The following is a 16,970-nucleotide window of genomic DNA, read 5'->3' as shown; positions in this document are numbered from 1 at the left end:
ATAGATTGTGAAAATATTCAGACAAATATACCACGACTCACCTAAGCCTGGGCTTCTAGCAGAGGTTTGATCAGTGGAAAAGAGTCTGATGCTGCGACTCCCAGTGATCTGAACTGGCAGAGAGTCTGTCTGGGTGATTCCAGAGCCTGTGTGCAGGGTGGACTGCGAGTCTGTGTTCGCACGAGCTGCTACCACATCCAGAGCCGAGCCCAAGAGACGATTCTAAAGACAGAGGAGAGAGCGCCTGTGAGCTGCGTCATATGAGAAAGTAATGCACACACTGACAAACACAACCAATTATGAAGCAAATCTGAAAGCTCAGCAGGTCTCTGAAGTGAAGATGCTAAACAACAACATGTGACTGCTTAAAACAGATGTCTGGAATGGAAGTCTTTTTTTCCAAATAAAAGAGTTCAATCTACTATGTACTCAGTTCAGTATTTGGTACTTAGCCACCCTGATGAACAACAGTGGAAACTATTTCTATACTAAGCGAGGTCAGCATATCATAACTGAGGATATTTACAGTAGCAAATATATTTAATTCACAGGTTAAGGAGGGTGGGAAACATGAAAACTAAATTCTGAATGTTTTTGGTACAATAAAGCTTGCATAACATTATAAGTAGACTTAAAATAAAAAAGTGAAATAAAATACTAAAATAAAACAAAAATAAAATGAAACAAAAACAAGTAAAAAAAAATAATTTAAAAAACTAAAAACAAACAAAACAAAGATAAAACAAATTAAATAAAATAAAAACAAGACAAAACAATACAGAAATAAAATAAAACAAAAGTATAAAAAATAAAAAATAAAAAACAAAACACAATAAGACTAAAAAAGTAAAAACAAACAAACAAAAATAAATAAATAAATAAATAAATAAAATAACATTATAAATAAATAAATATAAATAAATAAAAGGCAGATTCTGCATCTCCAGATCTGGACAGAGATCTTGCCTTCTTTACCTGCAGTTGAATCTGCTGACATTGAATTGTTTCCAGATGTTGCAGTCTCTGCTGGATCAGAATGTTAAGTTGCTCTTCCAGATGGGCCGCTCTCTCAGCAGAAGTGTTCTCAGTCCTGGCCGGCCTCCCCGGCGGGACACTGCCCTCTGCTGCCTGCAACCTCCTCAGCTCAGCAGTTACCAGTGCGATCTGAGCCTCCATCTCTCTCTGAGCCTGATGGGCCAAACAAAGACAGTTTAAGGAGACTGCTAGAATACTGTAGTGATTTATGAATTTAAGAATGTTATAGCGCTATATGAATCCAATAAGGTCTACCCTGATAAGTGGCGCTGTGGCAGCAGTAGTCGCAGCGGTTATAGCTGCCACACTTGCAGAAGCCCCAGGATCTCCTAATGGAAAAGCAGGATCTGACTGGCCTCTTGGAGTCTGGGATCTGTCTTGGTCCAACACTTGTACTGTCACATTTCGTCTTAAAGGGGCGGTTTGGGATCTGAAAGACATAGTGAAATATCCACGTGTGCAAAATGATTATGTTTGATCATAGGAGCGACTGAATGGGAGCAGACGTTACCTCTTCCTGAGGGCTGCAGATATTGCTCCTCTCCCATCAGCAGAGTATGTAGAAATCTGCACATCTTCACCTGTGGTGTTCAGAAATGTCAAATCAATTTACAATGCACAATTCAGCACTTGAAAAAGAATATAAGCATAGTTTATAATAAAATAAATATATAATAGGCATAACATGGTCCTATATGCCAATATGCCTATATGTTATATTGGCATATATGCCAATATAACATAATATATAAGAGGTTTTCACATTTTTCCATGGAAAAATTTTGAAGAAATTTTTTTTTTTTATTAAGGATTAATTAAACATAAGATTGAAACAAGACAAATTTAGATGAAAAAAATAAGAAATGAGAAAACAAATAAATAAAAAATAAGAATACAATAAATAAGTACCAGTAAATAAATATTAATCTTCAGTACTATAATGAGTAGAACAAAGAAACATAATAAGAAACTAAATATTTTCCAAATTATAAATTAGTATAAATTAGGTATTTAAACAAGAAACTAGCCTATATAGATTCTTTTTAAATTATGAACATATTTGGGGGTCCTTGGCATCTAAAAGATTGAAAACCCCTGTATAATATAATATAATATAATATAATATACCTTTTGACTTTAAGTTTCCTGTCTGCATGACTGTAGTTTGAGCTTTACCTTTCTCTTTCCTGGAGGCCTATGTGACAGACACATTTGTAAATTAACATAAAAAAATGACAAAATATTTTTTTTTAATTTTTATTCAATTGGTTAAAAACAAAACAAACATAAGTAAACCAAAGTAAACAAAATCTCACTTTGTCAAGAGGGTTAGCAAATGTATTTGATGGTCCAGCAGCCTGTTGTTCATCTGGTCCAGCTGAGTTCAAATAAATATGAATTTATTCTTTTGATCAATTTTTTCATAACTGAACTAAAACCAGTCTGACAGTGTTACCTGTATCTGCAGCTGAAAGGATATTCACAGGGAGGACAGGAGGGATTTCTCTCTCATCCACAGAATGAACATGTTCAGAGTCTGTCAGTCTCCTGATGTAAATATTAACTTTATTATGACCCATATGCTGCTGTTCCTCTCTGCTGGCACCCAAACTAGCGCTGGTTGACTGAATTAAAACATCTGCTGCATCAGAACTAGACGTAGAGTCGTTTAAATGTGTGTTATTGATCACAGACGCACAATAAGAGTCCATTTCCACTTTTTACATCAGTAATAAGACAGTCCAATAAGAGGTGTCGGTTGTTTTTCAGTCTTTAAACGGTTAATAATAACATTGTGCGGGTCCATTAAAGCGTCAATAACAGTCTTACCGGAAGGGTGACGTCAACATAACGATTATTGTAACGTGTTTCCAGAGATGTCCACAGATGACACACGTCAATCACTCTGTCGTTGTTGTCAGTAATGTAACGTTATTGGTTTTAAATTTCCCGCCGCAGGTGATTTTTTAAAGCGTCAGTTTTGATTAGCCTCTCTCAGTTATGTTACTATATTAAATCACGTCTACATTTGAGCATTTTACCGTAATATCCAAAGGACGCCTTTTTTCAGTTCACTTCAGCTGTAAGTCCAGTTATTTTCACAGCGTCGGTAACGTTAGTTGCCGACAACAAAAACTTCACAACAACTGTGATCTTGGAAGGAAACAACGGCGTGAGGTTGAACAGATTTCAAAATAAAAGGTTGTCTTCTCTTTGTTTTGGTCTAAGTAAGATGTCTTTACACTGCTGCCCCCATTGGGTCGTTGTCAGAATATGTTTACCTGTTTTACAGTGTTTAATGTTTTAATATTAAGATGGTAAGATAAAAAACTTAAATAATCAAAAGAAGGGATGGTGTCTTTGATTGTGTACCATGTCATTACATGTTAAACAGACCAAAAGCAAACTATAAAAAATAAATAAAAAAAATCACCATCATAATACACCTACAAACACACACCTTAAGGGCTTTTTTGATGCATAATTTTTAAGGATTCGAACTGGATATTGAATCCTCATACACGTTTTTAATATTTAATTCATAGGGACTCTTATTTGTTCCGGAAGTGCCGATTCCGTTCAGTTCTCTCACATGTCCTTCAGCTCTGACTGACTGTCTGACAGCAAAGGTATCCGCTTTACCGCTTTTTACGTCCCTTGCTTCTTAGTACGTTTATAGTCTAAATCTTATTTACTATAAAGCTGTTATTAATTTATTTATTTTGAAAGGCATTTTCGCATAGCCTGTGTTATAAATGTACATGTGAGATGATGCTAAAGGCTAATCTAGCCACTCATCATCATTGCTCGTAAGAGAATGTATATATTTTAAGCAAGTTGTGCGCTTTCAGTGAGAACAAGGAGGTCTACTGTTTTAAATGCTCTTAGTGTGACTAATTTTATTCAATTTCATTCACAGCATCCCACTGTATTGTAACTATGGCAGCTCAGGTTACTGAATCAGACCAGATCAAGCAGGCAAGAGGAGCCTTACAGACATAACCATACACTTATATTGTCTATTTGTAGTTATGAAATCATTCAGTAACCCTTTTACTGATCATCTTTGTATTCTGCAGTTCAAAGAATTCCTGGGAACCTATAATAAACTGACAGAAAACTGTTTCATGGATTGTGTTAAAGATTTCACTACAAGAGAGGTCAAGCCAGAGGAGGTATGTGATTAAGTTTTCTTAAATATCCTTTAAAATAAATGTAAAGTAATTATTAAACAGGGTTACAATTTATTTTAAGGTGACATACATAGTTACTTTGTACTTACTCAAATAAGCATCAACTACATGTGGGCAGTATTTTAATTACATGTATTTGAAATACGTGTTTAATTACTTTTGAGTATTTTGTAATTTGTAGTTTCCTTAACAACATTTAATTAAATGTAATTTGTAATTAAATACTTTGAGAGACTGTAATTTGTATTTAAAATACTTATTTAAATATAGAATTTTATTTTGCATATATTAACTTTCATAACCAGGCTTAATAGGACCATAAACATATAAAATACTTATAGGACTACCAAACTGCCTTATTACAGTTTTGGGCTAGATGCAAGAAAATGACGTGACATCTTATTGACCCTGTTCACATTTCTCTGGGTTTCTCAGAAATAGAAGGCGTCATAGTTGGGTAAACTTCTATAGCAGTGAATGACAGAAGATTGGCACAAATAGCTAGAACTTGTGAAGAGTGACATGCACGGTCTAGTGAAGCGCAGATCGCAGTTATATATTTGGGAGGGTCAAGTTATAAAAAATAACATTCTGATTAATTGGGGGAGGGTCGTGGGCGGATGATATAAATCATTAATGGTAATATTGAAACAATGTGTAAGCGAGTGTGTTGCTGAAATCTGATTGGCTGATGAACTGCTGTTTGGCATGGGAACTGCCAGATACACAAAACGATGTCAAAATGGCTGCCTTGGAGAATATCCATGTAAACACGTTCGGTCGTGTCTTAAATTAATGTATAGCCGCCTTTCCAACTGCACACAACATGAACTTGATTTTGATGTAACTCTTCTTTCCAGACCTCATGTTCTGAGAGCTGCTTACAGAAGTACCTAAAGATGACGCAGAGGATCTCCATGCGCTTCCAGGAGTATCACATCCAGCAGAATGAAGCTTTGGCTGCCAAAGCCGGCTTGTTAGGACAACCGCGATAGTCAACTGCCGCTGGACTGAACCCCAGACCATTATTCCAGCGTGGAGCAGGGCCCTCCAAACTGGAGCAGCAGGACACAGGACGCTGGCACTGGGAATAGTGTGAGAAGCCCTCACACGTCTTCCGGCTCTTCGGATAACTGGATTGTCGGGTTTTTTGGTTTCCAAAAAGGACAGACACTCTCATTTTGACTGTAATGCTGGTCTTCTGTAAAACGTGAAAGATCTTGATTGTTTTTATGTTAGAATAATGCAAAATGAAATGTTAGTCAACTCTAATATTCAGTTTTGTTCATGCATAATTTATCTAATAAAATAAAAACGCTGAACAAGGATGAGTTCTGAATCTCTGCTAGTGGGGTGAATCTCACAAAACAAGCCCATTCACCATGTCATTTCAATGACACTTAAGTAAACATTTACATATGTTAAGTATTTGCACTACCTTTAATTAATGAAGATTTTATATTAATTCTATGAATTAAAGGGAGAATGTGCAAATACTATATATAAATATACACATCTATATATATATATACACACCCCTATATATTCATTCATATATTCTTATATATATATTCATTCATATATTATTCTTACAATAAAATAGTTGGCTTGATTTATGTGAAAATTGTGAGTCAATATATTACTTTATCAATTATTTGTGAATTTCTGACAGACACACACACACACACACACAAAAAGTATAAATGGTGGTGAAAGGGTCTTGTTTTTGTGAATGTTCAACCAGTTAATAAAGAAGGAAAGAATATTTCTGAATATTTCAAAACTTTATTAGAAATGAGAGACCTCTTATTTTACATAATGATACAATGGCTTTGCTCAGGAACCTAATGCCTTCATTTCTTCATTCAGGAATCTGTAAATAAACTGAAGTCACAGGGAAGCAAGTTTTCACAATTTCATCGCAGTGAATTGATAGATGCCTACAGCAATAAGTGTTCAACATAGTCATCACTCTAGACAGCTTGGGTTTAGGTTCCTAAATGGTTGATTATATACAGTCAAAAGATGTGCTAATGCTTCTACCAACTTGACATAGAAAAGAAATTAATATACAAAGATGTACTGTTTAAAAAATAATATAAATCATTTTTACAGTTTGTGTAAAATGTATTTTTCAAATACATGGTTTTTTGAAAGATCTATTTACAAAAGGAACAATCAGTAAGAAACCCCTGGGCTTAACATACTGGTGAGAGAAGCAACGAATTTATTCAATTGGTCAAGAACTCAAAATGAAAATGAGAATAATTGTTTAAATTATAAAGTACCACGAAGACAAAAAAAAAAAAAAGGAGAGGAAAAAGCAGGTCACCAATTTCTGGTGTTCCATCAAGGGAGCTTTGGGCCCAAATGAATGAACAAAACATGGGAAGATGCGGTTTACTGCACAGTAGTTACCCAAATTGTGACGTCACATTCAAAGGTTCAAGATGACCCCACAAAATTCTCATTTTCCTTCTACTCCACCGACCGAACTGAATGTGGGACGACTGTGATTCTCATCTTGTAAAAAATACAAAAATGCTGTCCACGGACTGAATAAATATATTTAACAAGTTGCAAGATAATACCTTTATTTTACACAAAAATTTCAGCTCTAGAAATCTTTCATTAAATAACTTCACGGCTGCGATATATACTTTTTGAAATTTTCCATACTAAAATAAAAACTCTGCAATTACATATAAAAAGACAAAATACACTTGCAAAGGAAATTAGTCCACTGAAAACAGTTTTATCTCGTGTTCCACTGTAAACATTTTATACTTTTTTTTTTCCATTTCCTTATTTTATTAAAAAGAGACAACAAAAATAGGTTTTGCATAATTCTCTGTGCTCACATTCTAAGATAGAAGTGGAAGACGCCAGCTGCGGTTTTCAGTAAACTACATTCCCTTTTGCAATTGACTTTGTCCTACTTTTCCAAAATAGGGCACTCTGCTGTAGCACGTGTACTTTGGCAGTTCTGATGGAACAAGCGCACTACAATTGACCTTTCTTTGAATAACCATATCCAGCTGGTTAAGGTGACCATTACCTAGGGATCCGAGACCGTTTTCTTACCATGTTCTGATAGAGGAACGAACAACTGATTGATTAGCAGTCCCTGCTGCGCAGAAGCAGTAAGAAGAGGTTTCTGTTCAGCGTTTGTAGAGAGAAGCGAAAAGTGCCGTCGTATTCATTCTGGATGGATAAATCGTAAGCTTTGATTCCGTGGATTACATTCAACCCTCACGTAGAGTCCGTTCCCTGGTGCCGACAGCGAGCGAGAGGAGGCAGGATCAGTTTACAAAGTGCAGAAGGTGGGAGTGGCCAATAGGGATCAGAGGAGGCGTGGAGGCGGAGGGCAGTCGAGTGCTATTGGCTGCTTGCTCTGGCTCATCAGCATGCCGTGGAGGCAGCGGGATGCTGAGGAGGTGGAGGTGGAGCGGAACGGGGCACGGGCGTGACATCACCTGCACTCAACGGCCACAGTGTTCTGCGTGGGGGAAGCTGAAGACGGGCTCATGCCTGTGTCGGACGAGCCTGATGATGTGGACGCTGTGGTGTGGGACACTGTCGATCAGAAGTCAGGGGTCAATCATTTGCAAAAGAAAAGACATTGAGAAACCCAAAAACTATTTGCATGGTTTGACTAACATTAAGTATAGTTTTCAAATTCTTTAAACCTGATAAACAGCTCAAATAAATGGTAAAAATAATTATAATATTAAAACAGAATAATTAAATTGATCATAACTACATTATCCTCATCATTAAGTAATAAATGATTATTATTAAATGAAATAAATTACCTTCTCTTTCTTTCTTTTTTAACCTTTTCCGCCTCCTGTCGATGGAAGCCACCTCAGACTTGAGTGACATGTAGTATTTCCTGATTTCCTGTAACTTCTTCTGCAAGAATGAAATGCGCTCAGTACTTGACATGTTGTCCAGCTCAGCTGTGAAAAACAAAAGCAGGAACCAGTCAGGAGAGGATGTAAAGTTTACAACAACAACAAAAAAAGATGAGACGACAGACATTTCAGCTACAACGGTATGGATGGGCATTAGAGTACACCAAGAGACAACAAAAAAATCTTTTTGGCTGAATTTTTCCTCGGCCAAACCCCATTCCACAGCCATACCCAATTTAAGTGCATTTTTTGTCTTCTAGTAATTAGGAGTATAGTGAGTACATGCTTTAACTACACAATTGAAATACTCAAAACAGGGCTCGACATTAAGCTTTTTCATGTGCTTGTGCACGTCCAAGTAAAAAGTTGCTTGTCCGAAAAAAAAAAAATATATATATATATTTTGAAGCAAAATTCCCATCAGCTTTGATATATTAAAATCTGCATATTGTCAAATGTGCAACTTTAAAGGGCTTCCCCAGGTTGAGTGTTCCTGTGAGATGTGTAATGGTTCTGCTGTGATCTTTCTTTGGAACTATTTTCACTGCTGAAACAGAACAAAAAGTCAAAATTGTGTCTTAAAATGTAAGTGACTTAATTGTAACTTTATTGAACTACTGTATAAAAACAATGTCACATTTTCAATCGTGATGGTATTCAGGAAAACAGCGCTCGTCGTGTCAGGTTGCTTAACTATCATTGTTAAAAATATATGTGAGTTTCTTCGTGAACTGCGCTCATTTGTTTCCATTTCTCCTCAAGAGGCTGTGCGAGCCTCAACAGCACAACCTTGTTACCGCCAGTAATACATTTATTATCCATTATCGATCGCAACTTACAATAACTGTAATAAATCATTCTCTTGTTTTAGTGATTCCCTAGTTATTTTTTTAGTTATTGACGTTTTAATCAGGCTACTTGTCCGGTCAGGCAAGTAAAATTCCCTTTTACTTGTCCCTTTAAAAAAAAAAAAATCAACTTGTCCCGGTCAAGTGTTAATGTCGAGCCCTGCAAAGAACACCTGCATTTAAGGAAAGCCAATTTTGAACTGCATTTCTATTATCCCTCATGTGGTCTTCGGGTCATTTTGACCCGGAGAAGATTTTCTTTTTCCCCAAAATACTAGTTAATGTTATCGCATTGGACTGAAACTTAGTGACTCTGTTCCCAAAGGGTATAACTACTTCTCAAATGTTTTTTGAAAATTTTCTTACTTTTTTAGGGGGGGTTTTGTTACCTTGTTACACTTGTGGTCTTCCCGGGTCAAAATGACCCGCCTATAAAAAATAGCTTATAAATCACTCATTATACCATATTTTCACCAAATCTTGGATTCAATCTTTTTGTCAACTTGTTCTCGTTCAATTAGGACTGGTTTTGTATTTTCATTTGCATGTGATTAATTGTGGGCCTCATTTATCTGAGAGTAGGCATCTCATTTTTTGAGTAAAAAAAACGTAATTTAACAATTTTGGAATTTTTTTTTTTTTTTTTTTTGAAAATTGGTACTGTTGATCACACTAGTCTACTTTAATGTTTCATCGGGAAGTTTGTTTTGAAAAACTTTTATTTTGTAAAAAATGGTACATAGTCACACTTGTGGTCTTCCCGGGTCAAAATGACCCGCCTATAAAAAATAGCTTATAAATCACTCATTATACCATATTTTCACCCAATCTTGGATTCAATCTTTTTGTCAACTTGTTCTCTTTCAATTAGGACTGGTTTTGTATTTCCATTTGCATCTGATTAATCGCGGGCCTCATTTATCTGAGAGTAGGCATCTCATTTTTTGAGTAAAAAAAAATATATTTTTGAATAATTTTTGGAAAAATAAAATAAAATCTGAAGAAAATTGGCACTGTTGATCACACTAGTGTACTTTAATTTTTCACCAGGAATTTTGTTTTGAAAAACTTTTATTTTGTACAATATGGCACAGAGTTACACTTGTGGTGTTCCACTGGGCCATTGAGGGCCATTGTGGGCCATTGTTTCAATGGGCCATTGAAAGTGAATGGGAGAGACCAATGCAAAAAATGAATGGAACAACACAAAATAGGTATCATTTTAAAGCTTAGAATCTCAGCTTTTTAATGCACCTAATCACTTTGATCAACTCCTAACGAGAGCTGAGTTATCACTCTAAAACAGAGTGTTCCCCCGCAGGCGCCACCTAGCTGCGAAATAAATAATCATAATATTTTTCAAAACTATTACCTTGATCAACTTAAAATAGGTGTCATTTGAAAGCTTAGAGTCTGAAATTTACAATGAATGTAGCCAATTTGATAAACTCCTAAGTAGTGCTGAGTTATTTGCTGATAAATAGAAAAAAAACAAATTCATAATTTATAAACTACTTTTTTGTACTACATTCAGCAATATGTCAAATACATCATACAGCTCAGATAGTCCTGTGTCATATGTCATTTGAAAGGTCTCAATTAGTAGAATACAGCAAGCATAATTGTTTCAGGCTTTTTACTAAACTTGAGTGAGATTTTTGTAAAAGAAGCTCTTCAAGAGACCCATGTGTAAACCATACATGGATGGTACAATTTTAGACACATTTCCGCTCGTAACTTCATGAAACATGCTCAGATTGTGGAAAATCACACATCATTATTTACAGCAGATGCTTACAATTAAAATGAGTCCAAACTCAACATAATCCATCACTCAGAACTAAAGATATTCCTCATGGAGTTCTAACACAAAAAATACTACAGACACACAGACTCACATAGCCAAGCAAGGTAGCTTAGACTTGGCCTTTTTACTCGTAACTTCATGAAACATACATCGATCATGGAAAATGACACATCGTTATTTACAGCAGGAGCTCACGATTAAAAAGAGCCCAAACTCAATATATTCCATCAATAAGATCTAAAGATATTCCTCATGGCGCTCTAACACAAAAAATACCACAGACGTACCTAGCCAAGTATATACTCATGAAGCTCTCACGTTTGGTTTTTGCTCATAACTTCACGAAGCATGCACAGATCATAGAAAAATGTACATCATTATTTTCAATAGACTATCACAATTAAAAAGAGCCCAAACTCAGCATAATCCATCACTCAGATCTAAAGATATTCCTAATGGAGTTGTAACACACAAACCCCCACAGGCGCTCACAGAGCCTTGAATATAGATGTAGCCTAGCACTTATGTCGCGTTTTAACTCGTAACTCAATGAAGCATGCATAAATTGTGGAAAATGGCACATCATTATTTACGTGAGATTGTTAAGATTAAAAAGAACCCAAACTCACCATAATCCATCACATGCTCATATGTGTACATAAACAATGAACATGCTCCTGAAAATGTTTCAGTCTCTCCCATTCACTTTCAATGGCCCATTGAAACAATGGCCCTCAATGGCCCAGTGGAACACCGCAAGTGTAATTCTGTGCCATTTTGTACAAAATAAAAGTTTTTCAAAACAAAATTCCTGGTGAAAAATTAAAGTAGACTAGTGTGATCAACAGTGCCAATTTTCTTCAGATTTTATTTAATATTTCCAAAATTATTCAAAAATAATGTTTTTTTTACTCAAAAAATGAGATGCCTACTCTCAAATAAATGAGGCCTACGGTTAATCAGATGCAAATAGAAATATAAAACCAGTCCTAATTGAAAGAGAACAAGTTGACAAAAAGATTGAATCCAAGATTGGGTGAAAGTATGGTATAATGAGTGATTTATAAGCAATTTTTAATAGGCGGGTCATTTTGACCCGGGAAGACCACAAGTGTGACAATGTGCCATTTTGTACAAAATAAAAGTTTTTCAAAACAAAATTCCTGGTGAAATATTAAAGTAGACTAGTGTGATAAACAGTGCCAATTTTCTTCAGATTTCATTTAATATTTCCAAAATTATTCAAAAATAATGTTTTTTTTACTCAAAAAATGAGATGCCTACTCTCAAATAAATGAGGCCTACGGTTAATCAGATGCAAATACAAATATAAAACCAGTCCTAATTGAAAGAGAACAAGTTGACAAAAAGATTGAATCCAAGATTGGGTGAAAATATGGTATAATGAGTGATTTATAAGCTATTTTTAATAGGCGGGTCATTTTGACCCGGGAAGACCACAAGTGTGACAATGTGCCATTTTGTACAAAATAAAAGTTTTTCAAAACAAAATTCCTGGTGAAATATTAAAGTAGACTAGTGTGATAAACAGTGCCAATTTTCTTCAGATTTCATTTAATATTTCCAAAATTAATCAAAAATAATGTTTTTTTTACTCAAAAAATGAGATCCCTACTGTCAAATAAATGAGGCCTACAATTAATTAGATGCAAATAGAAATATAAAACCAGTCCTAATTGAAAGAGAACAAGTTGACAAAAAGATTGAATCCAAGATTGGGTGAAAGTATGGTATAATGAGTGATTTATAAGCAATTTTTAATAGGCGGGTCATTTTGACCCGGGAAGACCACAAGTGTGACAATGTGCCATTTTGTACAAAATAAAAGTTTTTCAAAACAAAATTCCTGGTGAAATATTAAAGTAGACTAGTGTGATAAACAGTGCCAATTTTCTTCAGATTTCATTTAATATTTCCAAAATTATTCAAAAATAATGTTTTTTTTACTCAAAAAATGAGATCCCTACTGTCAAATAAATGAGGCCTACGATTAATTAGATTCAAATAGAAATATAAAACCAGTCCTAATTGAAAGAGAACAAGTTGACAAAAAGATTGATTCCAAGATTGGGTGAAAATATGGTATAATGAGTGATTTATAAGCTATTTTTTATAGGCGGGTCATTTTGACCCGGGAAGACCACAGGTGTTATAGGGTTTTGAACACCACATGAGGGTTATTTACACACTAATGAAATTTCAATGTTTTCAATCAAATGCTTTCAATCTAAAGCTAAAATGTTGCTGAACATATGAGAATTGAAGCAGAGGTTAATCAGACAGCCAAGAGAAATGTAACATCACATGACATCAGTCAAGTTAGCGAAACCATTCTCTGGTATCATCATATTTGACCCTGTTCTTCAATATTTACTGAAAAATAACTGAATAAACCTGACCTAACTTTTAACCTTCAAAGTTTACCAGACTTGACTCTTTGTGATAACCTTTTACATAACTTTTCAACAAACATAAGTTTTCATTTCTCAAATAATAAAAGGCCAACAGAATGCTTTTGCCACAAAGTAAGCTAATATCGCAAACAAATAGATATTGATCATTTGGAAAGTGCGCTCCGATTGTTAGTAACCGACTTGATGAGCTCCACTAGTGGCTGCGACAGAATGAGCAGCAGGTCTTGATCAGCTAAGAACGCGGATATAAGCACTTTGTGGTCACACACACAGTCAGCCATAGACGGGAACAACAATAATGCGCAACATGTTTCTTTTCCCCTAATTTTTTCCAATTGACAGAAATCCGTCATAGCGACGGAGAACTTTAAGCCCTGACGGTATAGTAGAATTTCCCAAGATTTAAAGGTCCCGTATTATGCCCCTTTTCACAAGATGTAAAATAAGTCTCTGATGTCCCCAGAGTGTGTATGTGAAGTTTCAGCTCAAAATACCCAACAGATCATTTTTTACAGCATGTTTAAATTGTAATTTTTTGGGGCTCAGAAAAACACGCTGTTTTAGTGTGTGCCCTTTAAATGCAAATGAGCTGCTGCTGGACGACACAGGGGGCGGAGCTTCATGAGCTCGCGCTCAGTCTCTCAGGACAATTTCATCTCACGGAATGATGATAATATCAGAAACTCTCAGTAACGTGTTCATTTCGAGTCGGACAATAATGCCTACAGAGTCAGAGTGCTGTATAGAGATGAACCAGGTATAGTTTAGTAGTTTAATTACGGTTATTATAACGTATTTGTCATCTGCTTGTATGTATCCATTATTTATTAATAGCCTACAAGTCTGCTGTCTGAATGATGATCAAACATACTGATGAGTTTAATAAAGCTTATTGTAGATCACACAAAAGATGAAGCGTCAGTTTTACTTCAGAAAATCACCGTAAGAGCAGAGTAAACACAGTAAGTTATTAGAAGTGTGCAAGTACATAAACGAATTTCGGTAGAGTTGAGGGAGCATTCCTGTGGGCGGAGGTTAGTCTAAAAACTGTTCTAGTGATGTCATTAAAGAAGGAAGTAGAGGGATGTAGTCCAAACGGGCCGTTCGATGTAGGCGACTTGTGTTAAATAAAATATTTCGCTTGGCATTGAACTTTGAGCTTTATAATTTTACAGATATTATTTATACTCTAACAACAACATTACACACTAACTAAAGTTTGAAACATGGGATCACGAAGAACGGGACCTTTAAAACGAGCCAATGCATCTTTATTCTGATATATAAACCCATCTTCAATGCATATCGAAAGTTACATTGCACACAGTAATAGTAAAACTGTATGGATCAACTGCATCTCAGAAAAAAGTATTTTAATATAGCCTGGATTCTGGCAATTGGCAGCACACTGCCTTCTATTAAGTGGAGAGAATCACTATAAAATGTTACAGTGAGAACTTGTCTACATCTGAAGTCAGCAAAGCATGAGAAGACAAAACCAAAATGTGTCAAATTAAAAAGTTTTTACACTCACTCAACTGGCAGGACCACTTGTGTGTGCGGGGGGAAGGGATGGACTGCTTCTCTTTGTGCTTGTCTTTCTCCATGTCTTTACTGTTGGGAGAAACCATACCGGGCGATCGAGAAAGCTTCTGGCTCTTGGGTAGGCTGGAGTGCTTGACTGGGGTTAGCTTATTAGAGCTGTCCATGGCAGGCAGGTCCTCACTGTCACTACTGTGACCTGGGGACATACAGAGAGACAGCCAATATTAAAACAGACTCAAATCCGATCAAATTAGCAGACTAACACAAACAATACACTTCACACACAGTTAAAGTTAAAATGTTGCTGAACACATTAGAATTGAAGCAGAGGTTAATCAGACAGCCAAGAGAAATGTAACATCACATGACATCAGTCAAGTTAGCGAAACCATTCTCTGGTATCATCATATTTGACCCTGTTCTTTTTTGACATAACTTCAATATTTACTGAAACATAACTGAATAAACCTGACCTAACCTAGGAGTTTATCAGTTTATAGCATAGAACTAACAGAAAAAATAACACAGACATGCACAGTAATCTATAAATGCATCCAAAGCTTTAAAAACACTTCAAAACACTCACCTGCTCCATTCTTCTCTGTTTTACAAACAGCGCTTGAACGTTTCTGGCTGCGTTTTTGCTTCTTGGCCGACGAGCCGGTAATGCAATCCAATAACCTCTTTTGACCTGAAAAATTCAAATTAGTAACCAAACGGATGAGATAAACATGAACAAGGATGATCAAGGAAAAAATAAAATAAATAAATCGTAATAAAAAAAGCAAATCTAATAATGAACAATATATTGTGGATTATATGAGCATCAGGCAACAGTAGGCACCAGTCCTCAAGTTTTAACTTGCCTCTGTCCTTTCCATCTCGATCCTGTAGTGAGATGCTGGAATTGCTCGAACTTGCACTAGCATCAAAGCTATGAGTTGACTCGTTCTCCCCGAGACCCTCCTGTGATTCTGCCACACTGTCCACTTCAATGGTTGCGTCACTTTCTCCTTTAGTGCTTTGAGATTCGTCCGGGCTGGGGGTAGAGGATGGGGAAAACAGACGTGGAGGTCCCACAGCAACCAGGACATGAGGAAGGTGGTCAGAAGGCTCCAGAGGCTGAGGCTCAGGCTGAGCTTTCTCTTCCTCCATCATTTTCAGTATCTCTTCACCAGAGGGTTTCTCCTTCTCCTCTGGATCGTCAAGGTCCACTTCGTGGCAGACCAGTGCCTCTGGGCCAATTTGAGGCATCATTTCCTCGTTTGTGGCTGTTGTTGGATCCTCCAGCCTTGGGCATGGAGGTTCTACCTTGAGGAGCACCTCTCTGGTAAGAGCAGGCATCTCAGATTTCATCTCGATATCTTTGCAGGGAGATGATAGTGTTGGAGTAGAGGGTTCTTCGGGTTTCTCCTCGGCCCTCTTCTCAGGCTCAGGTTTGTTCTCTGTCAGTGGTGTTTTAGCTGGAGAAAGCGCTTTGGGTTCTTCTTTTCTGTCAAGGCGAATTTTCTTTTCCGGTGTTCGCGGTTCATTGATTTTGCGTTTCACTGCGCTGCTTCGCTCTGGAGGCACGATGTCCTCTGTCGCAGAGTCCGTGTCTGAACCGGCTGTCACCGTCTGCTTTATTCTCTCTACGGGACTGTTATGCGGCGTTTCCTGGGATTTCTTCAAAGGCCGTGGAGGAGTGGAGGGTTCTTCTGTCTCTGTGTGATTAGTAGCCGCAGGTGTTTGTGTCTCTGATCCTGGTTCTTTCAAACGAGGCTTCTTTGCTCTTGGTTTTGGAGATCCGTCATCAGACTCAACAGGGAGCCGGGATGTATCTTCCTCGGGTTTACACTCACTTTCCTTGAAGTTGGGCATCTCCTGTGGGCTGCTGGGTAGTTCAGGCTCAGTCTGATCAGGTTCTGGCATTGTGCTCTCCTCCGAGAGATCCTCAGCTTCCAGTTGTTTTGCTGTCAAGGGTGAATCAGTTCTCTCGGTCCACTCCAGCTTCTTCTCAGGAGATTCCTCGCACTCACTATCATCTGAAGAGTTCCCTGAATCTAAAAATGTGAAAATAATTAAATAAAATATACGATTATTTGAAATTCAAAATTCTGAAGATATATAAGAGTTAACCATCATAAAGCTGTAAACTATACGCCATGCACTTCAGCATGAGCTCACTGGTTTGTATTTGTCTGTCATGT

General features: G+C 36.6%; 3 protein-coding genes across 8 annotated transcripts in view; 1 reads left to right on the top strand and 2 right to left on the bottom strand.

Annotated features, from left to right (window-relative positions):
* The window catches only part of kiaa0586 (KIAA0586 ortholog), a gene marked incomplete at its 5' end in the record, with an annotated part of 125,627 nt that extends 122,440 nt beyond the window's left edge, over positions 1–3,187 (bottom strand). For 2 of the 5 annotated variants that reach the window (XM_081393838.1, XM_081393839.1), the window contains 7 exons: positions 42–222; positions 976–1,188; positions 1,291–1,465; positions 1,547–1,616; positions 2,164–2,230; positions 2,352–2,413; positions 2,492–2,747. In XM_081393838.1, coding sequence (XP_081249964.1) covers positions 42–222; positions 976–1,188; positions 1,291–1,465; positions 1,547–1,616; positions 2,164–2,230; positions 2,352–2,413; positions 2,492–2,747 — 1,024 coding nt within the window. Of the gene's footprint in view, positions 1–41; positions 223–975; positions 1,189–1,290; positions 1,466–1,546; positions 1,617–2,163; positions 2,231–2,351; positions 2,414–2,491; positions 2,748–2,865; positions 2,984–3,077 lie in introns of those variants that run through there. The other 3 variants (XM_081393842.1, XM_081393840.1, XM_081393841.1) reach the window with 3 other exon arrangements.
* On the top strand, positions 2,870–5,593 carry timm9 (translocase of inner mitochondrial membrane 9 homolog). 2 transcript variants are annotated; one of them, XM_081393845.1, is made up of 5 exons: positions 2,870–3,237; positions 3,582–3,665; positions 3,956–4,014; positions 4,116–4,211; positions 5,090–5,593. In XM_081393845.1, exons 3-5 carry the CDS (start codon positions 3,976–3,978, stop codon positions 5,222–5,224), a joined length of 270 nt encoding a protein of 89 aa, XP_081249971.1. In that variant the 5' UTR covers positions 2,870–3,237; positions 3,582–3,665; positions 3,956–3,975; the 3' UTR covers positions 5,225–5,593. The 2 variants fall into 2 exon arrangements, with proteins under 2 accessions (XP_081249971.1, XP_081249972.1); XM_081393846.1 differs by lacking the exon at positions 2,870–3,237 and having other exon boundaries at positions 3,659–3,845; positions 5,090–5,579.
* A 404-nt stretch (positions 5,594–5,997) lies between these two features.
* arid4a (AT-rich interactive domain 4A) overlaps positions 5,998–16,970 on the bottom strand; it is a 35,922-nt gene continuing 24,949 nt past the window's right edge. The window contains exons 21-25 of the mRNA XM_081347946.1: positions 15,648–16,823; positions 15,368–15,472; positions 14,771–14,977; positions 8,045–8,191; positions 5,998–7,805 (exon numbers count right to left, since the gene is read on the bottom strand). Coding sequence (XP_081204072.1) covers positions 7,702–7,805; positions 8,045–8,191; positions 14,771–14,977; positions 15,368–15,472; positions 15,648–16,823 — 1,739 coding nt within the window. The 3' untranslated portion in view covers positions 5,998–7,701. The remainder of the gene's footprint in view (positions 7,806–8,044; positions 8,192–14,770; positions 14,978–15,367; positions 15,473–15,647; positions 16,824–16,970) is intronic.

The sequence above is a fragment of the Scardinius erythrophthalmus genome (assembly GCF_964197995.2).
Source record: "Scardinius erythrophthalmus genome assembly, chromosome: 19".
NCBI classification, from domain to species: domain Eukaryota; kingdom Metazoa; phylum Chordata; class Actinopteri; order Cypriniformes; family Leuciscidae; genus Scardinius; species Scardinius erythrophthalmus.
Note: the sequence above shows the minus strand (reverse complement) of the source record. Positions and strands in the feature narration are given on the sequence as shown.